This window comes from Bufo gargarizans, chromosome 3 (assembly GCF_014858855.1).
Source record: "Bufo gargarizans isolate SCDJY-AF-19 chromosome 3, ASM1485885v1, whole genome shotgun sequence".
Lineage (NCBI taxonomy): Eukaryota > Metazoa > Chordata > Amphibia > Anura > Bufonidae > Bufo > Bufo gargarizans.
Window position 1 is genome coordinate 303,089,244 of NC_058082.1, and position 15,546 is coordinate 303,104,789.

The 15,546-nt window shown below is 39.7% G+C and overlaps 1 protein-coding gene across 1 annotated transcript in view; it reads left to right on the plus strand.

Moving 5' to 3' along the window:
* The window catches only part of RIMS3 (regulating synaptic membrane exocytosis 3), a 111,095-nt gene that overhangs the window by 58,424 nt on the left and 37,125 nt on the right, over positions 1-15,546 (plus strand). Inside the window, exons 2-3 of the mRNA XM_044288032.1 lie at positions 6,481-6,622; positions 14,422-14,534. Coding sequence (XP_044143967.1) covers positions 6,481-6,622; positions 14,422-14,534 — 255 coding nt within the window. The remainder of the gene's footprint in view (positions 1-6,480; positions 6,623-14,421; positions 14,535-15,546) is intronic.

Sequence of the window (15,546 nt, forward strand, 5' to 3'; positions counted from 1 at the left end):
AGAGCTGGCAATGAACAGAGTTTGCATGTTTGTGCTGTTTCCATATTAATTTTACCAAGTATACTGCTAATTTCCCACATACCATCCTTTGCACATCAACCTTAGTGCGCAGTTGTGTATTGTGTTCATTACTAGGGACAGGGAATTTCTGTTAGGTATTCTCATATTTTACAAATGAATCTAGTGTGAAAGGAGTTCTCCAGGATCACAATACTAATGACCTATCCTCAGGATAGTTAATTAATATCAAATCGGTGGGGGTCTGACTCCAAGGTCCACCACTGATCAGCTGTTTGAAAGGGACGAGAGCTGCAACCTCCTCACAGCATACCAAGCACAGTTCTGTACATTGTAAAGCAGCTGCATTTTGTTTTGCAGCCCAGGCCCATTCACTTTAATGGGACTGAGCTGCACAAAGGCCATGTGATAAATGTGAAGTCTCTGGCCTAGGAAGAGGCTGCAGCACTCACCAGAGCGCTGCAGCCTCTTCAAATAGCTGATCTTCGGAGGTCCCTTGAGCTGGACACCCACTGATCTGATATTGATAACCTATCCTGAGGAAAGGTCATCAATATTTTACACTCGGAGAACCCCTTTAAACTGAGGTTTACTGTGTTACATACCATCTATCTGAATGGTTCAGCAATGCTTGCTACATCTGTATGTTGCCATATAACTTCCTTCTCAGCAAAGATAATACAGGAAATAGCTAACTACTAGTAGTTAGGAGTATACAGTAGGCATAATGTAATTATTTGAATGACTAAAGGACCATATAAGTGCTTGAGCATCATGCTGCATAGTACAGTATCACAATTCCTACTAAGATACTAGTTCATATTGACTGTAACACATAATCCTCCGTTTAAGGATGCATTTCCAGACAGTGCCCCTAAAAGACCAAGCACTGGTTGCGCTGAAAAGAAAGCACTTAAACACTAATGGATCCCAGTTACACTAATGTCTTTCCAGCATATGAAATTAAATTAATGACAAGTGACACAGCTCCTCCAGACTCTTACTGAGAACCACAGAAGGTGAAAGTTTGCCTCGCTTCTTCCCACTGCTTCACAAACATCTCAATTAACCGTAATACATGAGATGACAATTGTTTACACAGATCTGTATCACTCTGTGATTATGAGCATACAGAGAAAACAAATACCCAAATCTGATTTAACCCCTTAACAGTAACTTTAAAATTGGAAAAACCCTCCCCAAAATGTCACTTTTTTATTGTAGATTTTTATTGTGTCTGCAGTAAATCTTGTTGGCGCACAACTTAGGGGACACTATTGCATTGTTAAGCCCTTAGTGACATCATTAATTTTAGCCTTAAGGACCAATAATATTTTCCCCCTTTGTGGTCCAGCATTCATAACTTTTTAATTATTTCTTCAATTTTTTTTTATTTTGCTGGATTAGTTGTAGGTTTTTTGAGGAACCATTTTGGGGTATATATAGTGTAGGAAAAAACTTTTATTAATTTTTTTAGGGGGAAAGATTAAAAAAATGGAATTTTTACATTATTTTGTGGAATTTATTTACGGCGTTCACTGAGTGGTAAAAATAAGATTTTTATTATGTGGTCACTATAATGATGATAATGCCACATTTCCATATATTTTTTTTTTACTAATGTTCCTTTCCTCCTGCAGCTGTCAAATCTGCAACTGCTCCCTCATTCTTCTCCAGACTGACAGGGGAGGCAGCTGCTCATATGTCTGCTTTGGAATTGTTTGGAAGCTGACATTCCAAGCTTCCATACTATACCAGAATCACAGCAATTAATTCAGTACATGGGAAGATATCACTGTTAGAAATCGGGATGCAGTGAAAGTAAAAGCAGGTTTTACCCTACGATTATTCCGGATTAAATTTTTAACAGTGATATTTGTTGCTGACCATTGATTTAGTGGATTACCATAAATTAGGATCTAGGTTGGGATTTAGCAGGACAATTGACAACTACTACAACTACTGTACTTTATGCGGGTTTTACGTTTGATTTCCACAATTCTGATGTTGATAGCTTAGTCTAAGGATGGGCCATCAGTAAAATAGTGCGAGAAAACCTCTTTTCACTTAATTCAATAATAAATGTGTAATAAGCTCACAGGCTTCTCAAAGTGAGCAGGCAGGCTGGCAGCCAGACTTTTACAGTGACACTCTATGGCTGTACGAAGGGAAGCAGGGGATTTGACAGAGAACTGAACTCCAACCCCTGGACATATTATGAAATAAATTAGCACAGGATTTTGGACAAAAAACAAACAAACATGGTCTTAATAGATATGTGTCATTTTTTATTTTATTTGTGTAATATATAGGGGCAGTGATACTGACCATTTTTTATATACTTTAATTACTGAAATCGTACATTTTTGTATTAGGAAAATAGCTCTTAAGTGGCCCATTTTGAGCCTGAGCAAAGCTACTCTGTCTTCTGTTTCCATAACACATTCAGACAGAGGAGCGTTGCTAAGGCTCAAAATTGGCCAATTTAGAGCTCTTTTTCTAATAGAAATGCACGATTTCAGTAATTAAAGTATATTGCAAAAATGGTCAGAATCACTGTCCCTATAAATTCCCCCCAAAACTACACATTTTTGTTACACTTTAACCCCTTACGGACACATGACGTACCGGTATGGCATGTTTCCCGAGCCCTTAAGGACACATGTTGTACCAGTACGTCATGTGTTGTTCCAATCACCGCAACCCGGCGGGCGGTGATCGGAACAAGGTGCCTGCTCAAATCATGGAACAGGCACCTCGTCTAAATGTGCAGGGGGGTCCCGTGACCCCCCCCCCCCCCGTATCGGCGATTGCGGCAAACCGCAGGTCAATTCAGACCTGCGGTTTGCGGCTTTCTATAGTGCGGCGGCGGTGCCATCGGGTCCCCATGGGGCTGTGGGGGGGACCCGATGCCATGGAAGGCTGCGCGATGCCTTCCTGAGGCATCTGTGCTGCCTTCCGGTGAAGAGCCTGTGAGATCCAGCCCCCTGGATCTCACAGGCCCCGGTAGCTGTATGAGTAATACACAGTATTACTCATACAGCCAATGCATTCCAATACAAAAGTATTGGAATGCATTGTAAAGGAATATACCCCCAAAGTGGGACAAAAAATAAAGTGAAAAAAAAAATGTGAAAAAATAAAGTTTTCCCCCCAAAAAATTAAAAGTTTCAAGTAAAAATAAACAAAAACGCCATTTTCCCCAAATAAAGTAAAAAAAAAATTGGTAAAAAATAGGGGGGGGGGGGGGGTGAGTATACATATTAGGTATCGCCACGTCCGTATCGACCGACTCTATAAACATATCACATGACCTAACCCCTCAGATGAACACCGTAAAAAATATAAAAATAAAAACTGTGCTAAATAAACCATTTTTTTTGTCACCTTACATCACAAAAAGTACAACAGCAAGCTATCAAAAAGGCGTTTGCCTACCAAAATAGTACCAATCTAACCATCACCTCATCCCGCAAAAAATTAGCCCCTACCTGAGACAATCGCCCAAAAAATAAAAAAAATATGGCTCGGAATATGGAGACAGCTGTTATTGTGTAAAACTTACATAAATAAAAAAAAGTATACATATTTGGTATCACCGCATTCGTATCGACCAGCTTATTAAAAATATTACAGGACCTAACCTCTCAGATGAACACCGTAAAAAATAAAAACTGTGCTAAATAAACAATTTTTGGTCACCTTACATCACAAAGTTTAATAGCAAGTGATCAAAAAGTCACACGCACCCCAAAATAGTACCAATAAAACTGTCATCTCATCCCGCAAAAATCATACCCTACCCAAGGTAATCGCCCAAAAACTGAAAAAATTATGGCTCTCAGACTATGGAAACACTAAAACATGATTTTTTTTGCTTCAAAAATGAGATCATTGTGTAAAACTTACATAAATAAAAATAAGTATACATATTAGGTATCGCCCATCCGTGACAACCTGGTCTATAAAAATATCACATGATCTAAATAAAAAAACGTGCCAAAACAGCTATTTCTTGTTATCTTGCCTCACAAAAAGAGCAACCAAAAATCATATGTACCCTAAACTAGTACCAACAATACTGCCACCCTATCCCGTAGTTTCTAAAATGGGGCCACTTTTTGGGAGTTTCGACTCTAGGGGTGCATCAGGGGGGCTTCAAATGGGACATGGTGTCAAAAAAAACAATCCAGCAAAACCTGCCTTCCAAAAACCATATGGCATTTCTTTCCTTCTGCGCCCTGCCGTGTTCCAGTACAGCGGTTTATGACCACATATGGGGTGTTTCTGTAAACTACAGAATCAGGGCCATAAATATTGAGTTTGGTTTGGCTGTTAACCCTTGCTTTGTAACCGGAAAAAAATTAATAAAATGGAAAATCTGCCAAAAAAGTAAAATTTTGAAATTGTATCTCTATTTTCCATTAATTCTTGTGGAACACCTAAAGGGTTAACGACGTTGGTAAAATCAGTTTTGAATACCTTGAGGAGTGTAGTTTCTTAGATGGGGTCATTTGTGATGGAGTTTCTACTCTAGGGGTGCATCAGGGGGGCCTCAAATGGGACATAGTGTAAAAAAAAACTGTCCAGCAAAACCTGCCTTCCAAAAACCGTATGGCATTCTCTTCCTTCTGCGCCCTGCCGTGTGCCCGTATAGCGGTTACGACCACATATAGGGTGTTTCTGTAAACTACAAAATCAGGGCCATAAATATTGAGTTTGGTTTGGCTGTTAACCCTTGCTTTGTAACCAGAAAAAAATATTAAAATGGTAAATCTGCCCAAAAAGTGACATTTTTAAATTGTATCTCTATTTTCCATTAATTTTTGTGGAACACCTAAAGAGTTAACAAAGTTTGTAAAATCAGTTTTGAATACATTGAGGGGTGTAGTTTATAGAATGGGGTCATTTGTGGGTGGTTTCTATTATGTAAGCCTTGCAAAGTGACTTCAGACCTAAACTGGTCCCTAAAAATTGGGTTTTTGAAAATGTCTGAAAAATTTCACGATTTGCTTCTAAATTTCTAAGTCTTGTAACATCCCCAAAAAATAAAATATCATCCCCAAAATGATCCAAACATGAAGTAGACATATGGGGAATGTAAAGTAAAAATTATTTTTGGAGGTATTACTATGTATTATAGAAGTAGAGAAATTGAAACTTAGAAATTTGCAATTTTTAAAAAAATTTGGGTAATTTGGTATTTTTTATAAATAAAAGTGAATTTTTTTTAACTTCATTTTACCAGTGTCATGAAGTACAATATGTGATGAAAAAACAATCTCAGAATGGCCTGGATAAGTCAAAGCGTTTTAAAGTTATCAGCACTTAAAGTGACACTGGTCAGATTTGCAAAAAATGGCCTGGTCCTTAAGGTGAAATAGGGCTATGTCCTTAAGGGGTTAAGCCATACTGTATGTCACATCTCTGCATTTTCTTTCTTCACTTGATGCATCTTTTTATCTTCAGCACCTCTTCTTCCAATATATGCAATGATTTATTATTATTTTGCTACTTCCTCTCAGTTATATGTGCAGACTCCAGTGATGCATGAGAAAGAGGAATCAGGGTAATATCTGACTAAACATTACTTGAGTAAGTGTATATAGCAAATCTTATTTTGCTATTACAGTATATGGTCAGCGCTAAAAGTTAGAAGATCTTTATTTTACATACTTACAGACAAGTTTATAAACAATACTATACTATTTTAAGTTCTAATCATACCCAATTGAACATGGTTGTACTTTCATTTGCCACAATGAGACTTATTTTTATTTTTTTAAAGAGAGAGTGTCACCATGAAAAGGCAGAGCAATCTGCAGTCGGCATGTTACAGAGCAGGAGGAGCTGAACAGATTAATATATAGTTTTATGGAAAATGATTCACTAGAACTTGTTATGCATTTAAATATCTGCTCTTTCTGAGTTTGGTTGCACACAGGGCCGTCAGTGATTAATAGCGTTCTCTGTGTCAGTCACTGAAGAGACGGTCTATTCTGCTATTATCATGATTGGTAGCATTCTCGGTTAAGTGAATATACCTAGATAAAACGGCCCTGTGTACAACTGAACTCAGAAAGAGAAGAAACCTAAAGGTATAAATTACAATTTTTACTGAATATTTTCCCACAAAACTATATATTAATCTGCTCAGCTTCTACTCTATAACATGCTTCTGTTCTATAAAATGATGCCTTCAGAAGAAGGTGTCAATTTCAAGTCTCTTCTGAGTGTCTGATGAATTTTTTTCTGGCAGTAACGATGATCAAGAAATATATTAGAAATAACTAAAAGTCAATTTTGTTACCCAAGATCAAATGGAAAAACACTAGACTAATTAGGCTCATGTGTTATATAGCTAAAATGATTGTAGTACAATTCCAAGATATTGTAAATTAGGAGGTCCTTTGCATATTCACTCAGAGCTATAGTGTAATTCTGTCTTGTTTATGTTCACAGATGGTACAACAAAGAAACTGCGCAGTAATATCAGGCGCAGCACAGAGACGGGTATTGCTGTGGAGATGAGAAATCGGGTGACTAGACAAGGCAGTCGGGAATCCACAGATGGCAGCACAAATAGTAACAGTTCTGATGGCACGTAAGTCTGATTCCTTTATTCTCCGCAATTTCATGTGTTCCTCTCTTCTGTTACTGTACAGTTCTTTCAAATACAAGTTACATTGTGCCCCCTTTAAAGGAGTTTTCCGAGATTTTTTATACTGAAGACATATCCTCTGGATAGGTCATCAGCATCTGAATGGTGGGGGTCCCACAACCGGGAACCCCACCAATCAGTTGTTTGAGAAGGCAGCGGCGCGTCTTTGAACTCCACTGCCTTCTCTCTGCTTTTCCTACGCTTTCATGTGTCATGTGGCCTAGGAGCAGCTCAGCCCCATTCAAGTGAATTGGGCTGAGCTGAGATACCATGCACAGCTGCTACACAATGTACGGCACTGGGCTTGATAAGCTGTGAGAAGGCACCAGCGCTCACAGGAGTGTCACTGCCTTCTCGAAACAGCTGATTGGCGGGTTTCCCAGGTCTCTGACCCCACGGATTATCAGTTAAAAAATCCTGGAAAACCCTTTTAATTCTGCATTATTATTTTTATTAATTGACATTATAATATAGAGTATATAAGGGATTCTGGTACTCATCAAGTGGATAGGATAAGCTGCAGTATGTGTATGGACGAGTGCCATCCAACCATATATACAGTGCCTTGAAAAAGTGTTCATACCCCTTCATGTGTCATGTGGCCTAGGAGCAGCTCAACCCCATTCAAGTGAATGGGGCTGAGCTGAGATACCAAGCACAGCTGCTACACAATGTACGGCACTGGGCTTGGTAAGCTGTAAGAAAGCACCAGCGCTCACAGAAGTGTCGCTGCCTTCTCGAAACAGCTGATTGGCGAGTTTCCCAGGTGTCTGACCCCACGGATCATCAATTAAAAAATCCTGGAAAACCCTTTTAATTCTGTATCATTATTTTTGTTAATTGACATTATTAATATAGAGTATATAGGTGTGCACTCAGATGAGTGGTATTCTGTTAAAAGGGTTTTCCGTGACTTTATCAATTAACAATGAATACAAAGAAGGGATTCTGGTACTCATCAAGTAGATAGGATGAGCTGCAGTATGTGTATGGACGAGTGCCTTCCATCCATACATACAGTGGGATGTGAAAGTTTGGGCAACCTTGTTAATCGTCATGATTTTCCTGTATAAATCGTTGGTTGTTACGATAAAAAATGTCAGTTAAATATATCATATAGGAGACACACACAGTGATATTTGAGAAGTGAAATGAAGTTTATTGGATTTACAGAAAGTGTGCTATAATTTTTTAAGCCCTTAAGGACTCAGCCCTATTTCACCTTAAGGACTTGGCCATTTTTTGCAAATCTGACCAGTGTCACTTTAAGTGCTCATAACTTTAAAACGCTTTGACTTATCCAGGCCATTCTGAGATTGTTTTTTCGTCACATATTGTACTTCATGACACTGGTAAAATGAAATTAAAAAAAAATATTTTTTTTGCATAAAAAAATACCTAATTTACCAAATATTTAGCAAAATTTGCAAATTTCAAAGTTTCAGTTTCTCTACTTCTGTAATACATAGTAATACCCCCCAAAATTGTGATGACTTTACATTCCCCATATGTCTACTTCATGTTTGAATTATTTTGGGAATGATATTTTATTTTTTGGGGATGTTACAAGGTTTAGAACTTTAGAAGCAAATATTAAAAATTTTCAGAAATTTACAAAAACCCAATTTTTAGGGACCACTACAGCTCTGAAGTCACTTTGCGAGGCTTACATAATAGAAACCACCCAAAAAGGACCCCATTCTATAAACTAAACCCCTCAAGGTATTCAAAACTGATTTTACAAACTTTGTTAACCCTTTAGGTGTTGCACAAGAGATATTGGCAAATGGGGATGAAATTTGAGAATTTCATTTTTTTGCCTAATTTTCCATTTTAACCCATTTTTTCCACTAACAAAGCAAGGGTTAACAGCCAAACAAGACTGTATCTTTATTGCCCTGACTCTGCCGTTTACAGAAACACCCCATATGTGGCCGTAAACTACTGTACGGCCATACAGCGGGCATAGAGTGAAAGGTGCGCCGTTTGGTTTTTGGGAGGCAGATTTTGCTGGACTGGTTTATTTACACCATGTCCCATTTGAAGCCTCCTGATGCACCCCTAGAGTAGAAACTCCATAAAAGTAACCCCATCTAAGAAACTACACCCCTCAAGGTATTCAAAACTGATTTTACAAACTTTGTTAACCCTTTAGGTGTTGCACAAGATTTAATGGAAAATAGAGATACCATTTCAAAATTTCACTCTTTTGGCAGTTTTTTTCATTTTAATATCTTTTTTCAAGTAACAAAGCAAGTGTTAACAGCCAAACAAAACTCAATATTTATGGCCCCGATTCTGTAGTTTACAGAAACACCTCATATGTGGTTGTAAACCGCTGTACCGGCACACGGCAGGGCGCATAAGGAAAGGAATGCCATACGGTTTTTGGAAGGCAGATTTTGCTGGACTGGTTTTTTTGACACCATTTCCCATTTGAAGCCCCCCTGATGCACCCCTAGAGTAGAAACTCCAAAAAAGTGACCCCATTTTAGAAACTACGGGATAAGGTGGCAGTTTTATTGGTACTAGTTTAGGGTACATATGATTTTTGGTTGCTCTATATTACGCTTTTTGTGCGGCAAGGTAACAAGAAATAGCTTTTTTGGCACCGTTTTTTTTTTTGTTGTTTACAACATTCATCTGAAAGGTTAGATCATGTGGTAATTTTATAGAGCAGGTTGTCACGGACGCGGCGATACGTAATATGTATACTTTTTTTTATTTACGTAAGTTTTACACAATGATTTCATTTTTAAAACCAAAAAAGTTTTAGTGTCTCCATAGCCTGAGAGCCATAGTTTTTTCAGTTTTTGGGCGATTATCTTATGTAGGGTCTCATTTTTTGTGGGATGAGATGAGTGTTTTATTGGCACTATTTTGGGGTGCATATGACTTTTTGATCGCTTGCTATTGCACTTTTTGTGACGTAAGATGACAAAAAATAGCTTTTTTTAAACCGTTTTTATTTTTATTTTTTTACGGTGGTCACCTGAGGGGTTAACTCATGTGATATTTCTATAGAGCCGGTCGTTACGGACACGGCGATACCTAATATGTATACTTTTTTTTATTTATGTAAGTTTTACACAATGATTTCATTTTTAATACAAAAAAAATCATGTTTTAGTATTTCCATAGTCTAAGAGCCATAGTTTTTTCAGTTTTTGGGCGATTATCTTGGGTAGGGTCTCATTTTTTGCGGGAATGAGATGACGGTTTGACTGGCACTATTTTGGCGTACATGCGACTTTTTTGATCACTTTTATTACCTTTTTTGGGAAGTAAGGTGGGCAAAATTTCAATTTTCTCATAGTTTTTATTTTTTTATTTTTATGGTGTTCACGGTGCGGGGAAAGTAACATGACCGTTTTATAGATCAGGTCGTTACGGACGCGGCGATACCAAACATGTGTAGGGAATTTTATTTTTTTCATTTTTAATTAGTGATAAATGTGTTTTTTGATTTTCACTTTTTTCACTTTTTCTTACTTTTTTTTTACCCAGACCCACTTGGTGCTTGAAGATCCAGTGGGTCTGATGTCTGTATAATACAGTACAGAACCCTATATAGGGTTCTGTAGTGTATTTTACTTACACTGAACAGATCTATGCTTTTAGCATAGATCTGTTCAGCACCATGGACAGCAGGAAGCCTGAGAAGGCGTCCTGTTGCTATGGGAACCTTCCCCGTCTGCTCAGTTGTAGCCACAACTTCGCAGACGGGGAAGGGTAAGGATCGGGGCTCCCTCCCTCTGTCACCCCATCCATCTGGGGGCTGCAAAGGCACAGCAGCCCCCCGATGGGAGAGGGAGGGAGCTGCATCTTACTGTTAACTCTTTCCATACAGCGGTCCGTATGGAAAGGGTTAAACGGCTGACATCCATTCACAGATGTCAGCCGTTTATACCAGGGTGTCAGCAATGTGCTGACACCCTGGTATACCCACTGTACACCAACGAATATTCGGCAGGAGGCGGGCGGGGGATCGCGATCCCGCCTGCCGCACCGCCCGCCTCCCGCACCTGCCCACACCGCCCGCAACACACCCCCTACACCTCCCACCAGGCTAAAATCATGCAGGGGTTCAGGGGGGGTGATGAATATAGATTTGTGCCACACTAAAGTTTCTGATCGCCGCGGTCAGGGACCGCGGCGATCAGAAACAGCAGAAATTGCAACAAACCGCAGGTCTGAATTCACCTGCAGTTTGCTGCGATCGCCGATACGGGGGGGTCATATGACCCCCCCAAGCGCTGTGATAGGATGCCGGCTGAATGATTTCAGCCGGCATCCTGTGCGGATTATCCCCTGGGGCACCACAATCTCAATTTAAACTCATGAAGTACCGGTACGTCATGGGTCCTTAAGGACTCGGGATCCATGCCGTACCGGTACGTCATGGGTCCCTAAGGGATTAAACAAAATTAGGCAGGTGCATAAATTTGGGCACTGTTGTCATTTTATTGATTCCAAAACTTTTAGAACTAATTATTGGAACTCAAATTGGCTTGGTAAGCTCAGTGACCCCTGACCTACATACACAGGTGAGTCCAATTATGAGAAAGAGTATTTAAGGGGGTCAATTGTAAGTTTCCCTCCTCTTTTAATTTTCTCTGAAGAGTAGCAACATGGGGGTCTCAAAACAACTCTCAAATGACCTGAAGACAAAGATTGTTCACCATCATGGTTTAGGCGAAGGATACAGAAAGCTGTCTCAGAGATTTCAGCTGTCTGTTTCCACAGTTAGGAACATATTGAGGAAATGGAAGACCACAGGCTTAGTTCAAGTTAAGGCTCGAAGTGGCAAACCAAGAAAAATCTAGGATAGACAGAAGCGACGAATGGTGAGAACAGTCAGAGTCAACCCACAGACCAGCACCAAAGACCTACAACATCATCTTGCTGCAGATGGAGTCACTGTGCATAGTTCAACCATTCGGCGCACTTTACACAAGGAGATGCTGTATGTGAGAGTGATGCAGAGGAAGCCTTTTCTCCGCCCACAGCACAAAAAGTGCCGCTTGAGGTGGGCTAAAGCACATTTGGACAAGCCAGCTTCATTTTGGAATAAGGTGCTGTGGACTGATGAAACTAAAATTGAGTTATTTGGCCTTAACAAGGGGCGTTATGCATGGAAGAAAAAGAACACAGCATTCCAAGAAAAACACCTGCTACCTACAGTAAAATATGGTGGTGGTTCCATCATGCTGTGGGGCTGTGTGGCCAGTGCAGGGACTGGGAATCTTGTCAAAGTTGAGGGACACATGGATTCCACTCAGTATCAGCAGATTCTGGAGACCAATGTCCAGGAATCAGTGACAAAGCTGAAGCTGCGCCGGGGCTGGATCTTTCAACAAGACAACGACCCTAAACACTGCTCAAAATCCACTAAGGCATTTATGCAGAGGAACAAGTACAACGTTCTGGAATGGCCATCTCAGTCCCCAGACCTGAATATAATTGAAAATCTGTGGTGTGACTTAAAGAGAGCTGTCCATGCTCGGAAGCCATCAAACCTGAATGAACTAAAGATGTTTTGTACAGGAAGTGTTTAGAGGCTGTAATTTCTGCAAAAGGAGGATCTACTAAATATTGATTTCATTTATTTTTTGTGGTGCCCAAATGTATGCACCTGCCTAATTTAGTTTAAACAATTATAGCACACTTTCTGTAAATCCAATAAACTTCATTTCACTTCTCAAATATCACTGTGTGGATCTCCTATATGATATATTTAACTGACATTTTTTATCGTAACAGCCAACGATTTATACAGGAAAATCATGACGATTAACAAGGTTGCCCAAACTTTCGCATCCCACTGTACAGTGCCTTGAAAAAGTATTCATACCCCTTGAATTTTTCCACATTTTTTTCACATTATACCCACAAACTTAAATGTATTTTATTGGGATTTTATGTGATAGACCAACACAAAGTAGCAAGTATGTGTAAAGGGAAAAGGAAATAAAATCTCGTATTCAAAACTTGTGTGTAACGTGAATTTGTATTCAGCTCACAGTACTCTAATACCCCTAAATAAAATCGAGTTTGATCAATTATCAAAATAGAAGGAGTATGGCACAACTGCAAACCTACCAAGACATGACCGTCCACATAAACTGACAGTCCAGGAAAGGAGAGCACTAATTAGAGAAGTAGCCAAGAGGCCCATGGTCACTCTGGAGGAGCTACAGAGATCCACAGCTCAGGTGGGAGAATCTGTCCACAAGACTATTAATCACGTACTCCACAAATTTGGCCTTTTTAGAAGACTGACAAGAAGAATAAGTCATTTTTGAAAGCAGCCCATAAGAAGTCCTGTTTACAGTTTGCCACAAGTCATGTAGGGGACACAGCAAACAGGTGGAAGAAGTTGCTCTGGTAAGATGAGACAAAATGTAACTTTTTGGCCTAAATGAAAAATGCTATGTGTGGTGGAAAACTAACACTGCACATCCCACTGAACAAACCATCCCCACCATGAAACATGATGATGACAGAATCATACTGTGGAGGAATCATAGATATCACAGAATCATACATATATTACAATGGCCCAGTCAAGCCCAGACCAAAATATCCTTGAGAATCTATGTCAAGACCTGACAATTGCTGTTCACAGATGCTCTCCATAAAATCTGACTGAGCTTGAGCTATTTTGCAAAAAAGAATAGACAAAAATGTCAGCCTCTAGCTGTTCAAAGCTGGTAGAGACACACCCCAAAGACTTGCAGCTGTAATTGCAGCAAAAGTTGATTCTACAAAGTATTGACTCAGGGGGAGGCATACCATGCATCATTTTCTTGTCACTTCACACATACCTGCCACTTTGTGTTGGTCTAACACATAAAATCCCAATAAAATACATTAAAAAAAATATGCATATAAATTATGTATATAAATATTAGAATTATCTCCTTCAAATAAATCACTTGTTTGATATTTTCTAGTACCTCTATGATTATTTAGACAATAGCATGATAAAAGGTCCTTCCACTTAAAGAGCACCTTTCACCGATTATGACAATGTGAACTAAGTATACAGATATATAGAGCGACGCCTGGGGATCCCACTGCACTTACTATTATCCCTGGGCGCCGCTCCGTTCTCCTGCTATGCCCTCCGGTATCTCCGCTCACTAAGTTATAGTAGGCGGAGATTTCAGTCACTAAGTTATGGTAGGCGGAGTCTGCCCTTGTTCTGCTGTAGCGCTTGCCAATCGTAGCGCAGAGCTCACAGCCTGGGAGGTTATTTTCTCCCAGGCTGTGAGCTCTGCAATGCGATTGGCCAGCGCTACAGCAGAACAAGGGCAGACTCCGCCTACCATAACTTAGTGACTGAAATCTCTGCCTACTATAACTTAGTGAGCGAAGATACCGGAGGGCATAGCAGGAGAACGGAGCGGCGCCCAGGGATAATAGTAAGTGCAGTGAGATCCCCGGGCGCCGCTCTATATGTCTGTATACTTAGTTCACATTGTCATAATCGGTGAAAGGTCCTCTTTAATGGCTCATATTAGCTGGCATTACCACGGACTTCAGCATCATTAAGTATGCAAGTATACCTGTAAGAACGGTAATGTTTAATGAAAATGAAATAAAAATGTTTCCACGATACATTGTTCCTCAAATACATTTCTTCCATACAGTTCACTTGAATTTTTTACCACACTATCAATTATTCCATGACTTTTATCACCCTAATATTCAAAAATATCTCTCTTTACCATTTTCAGATTTATCTTTCCTACCACACGACTAGGAGCAGAGAGCCAGTTCAGCAATTTTCTTGATGGACTTGGACCAGCACAAATTGTGGGAAGACAAACTCTTGCTACACCTCCCATGGGTGAGTAGTTACAGGTGCCACCTTGTCACTGGTTTGGAAACTTGGGTATCCATGAATTGGCAAACTTAGGTGTGTGGGCATCCATTCTCCTAGTAGGTAAACCCCTTTAATTAAAAAGAAAATCATTGCCTACATTTATTTCAAGTTGACCACATAAAGTATTGACACAGGCATCCTGCAGAAATAATAAACCTTATTTATTAGTTGCTACTTTGGCCAAAGTATATAACCCATAGCAAGTGTCTTTTTCTTTTTGGGAGTCTCTACACTAAGGCTGGCATACACATTAGATAACTGTTGGCCAAAAGATTGTTCAGCTGACAGTTATTTTTCTTAATTGCTCCAAGCCGAGCATGAATGTGTCCTAAACAGGGAAAGGGCAGAAAACAGCTACCTGAGAACAAAGGGATTCAACTTCCTGATCCTTTTCTCCCCCAACTTCTACCACCAGGGGAGAGTAGGCTCGTTCTACCAAAATCATCATGTTCATCCAACCTTTATCTAAAGTGTATGGCCAGCTTGACCTTACAAACAAATCACAGAAAGTAAAATCAAACTGACTTAATATCATAGGATGGGTTAAAATAGTAATATAGTTTGTATATTGTAATATTGATCCAGAGCAAAGCAAAAAACATGAGGTAGAAGCCAATTTTCTCACGTTTAGTATTACACCTGTGGTATAGGTATCTGGCCATCTGTTTCGGCAGAGGAACTGCTTGCCGAAGTTCACCAGATCCAGCCTAGCCGGATACGGCCATTCACAGCCAGACTCCATTGACCATAATGGGATCTGGCGGGGATTGCCCGGTTTCTGGCATGAGCATCAGGTTCCTCTGCCGCAACAACCTGATGGATACCTTTACCACAGTTGTGAAAGTACTGTGAAAGTAATAGTATATCATCCACTCCTACCTCACCACATTTTGGACACTGAAACTCTTTGGACTTGTAGCACTTCATTAACATCTTGGGAGAATAATATAGGCGATACAGTATATTAAATTGAATA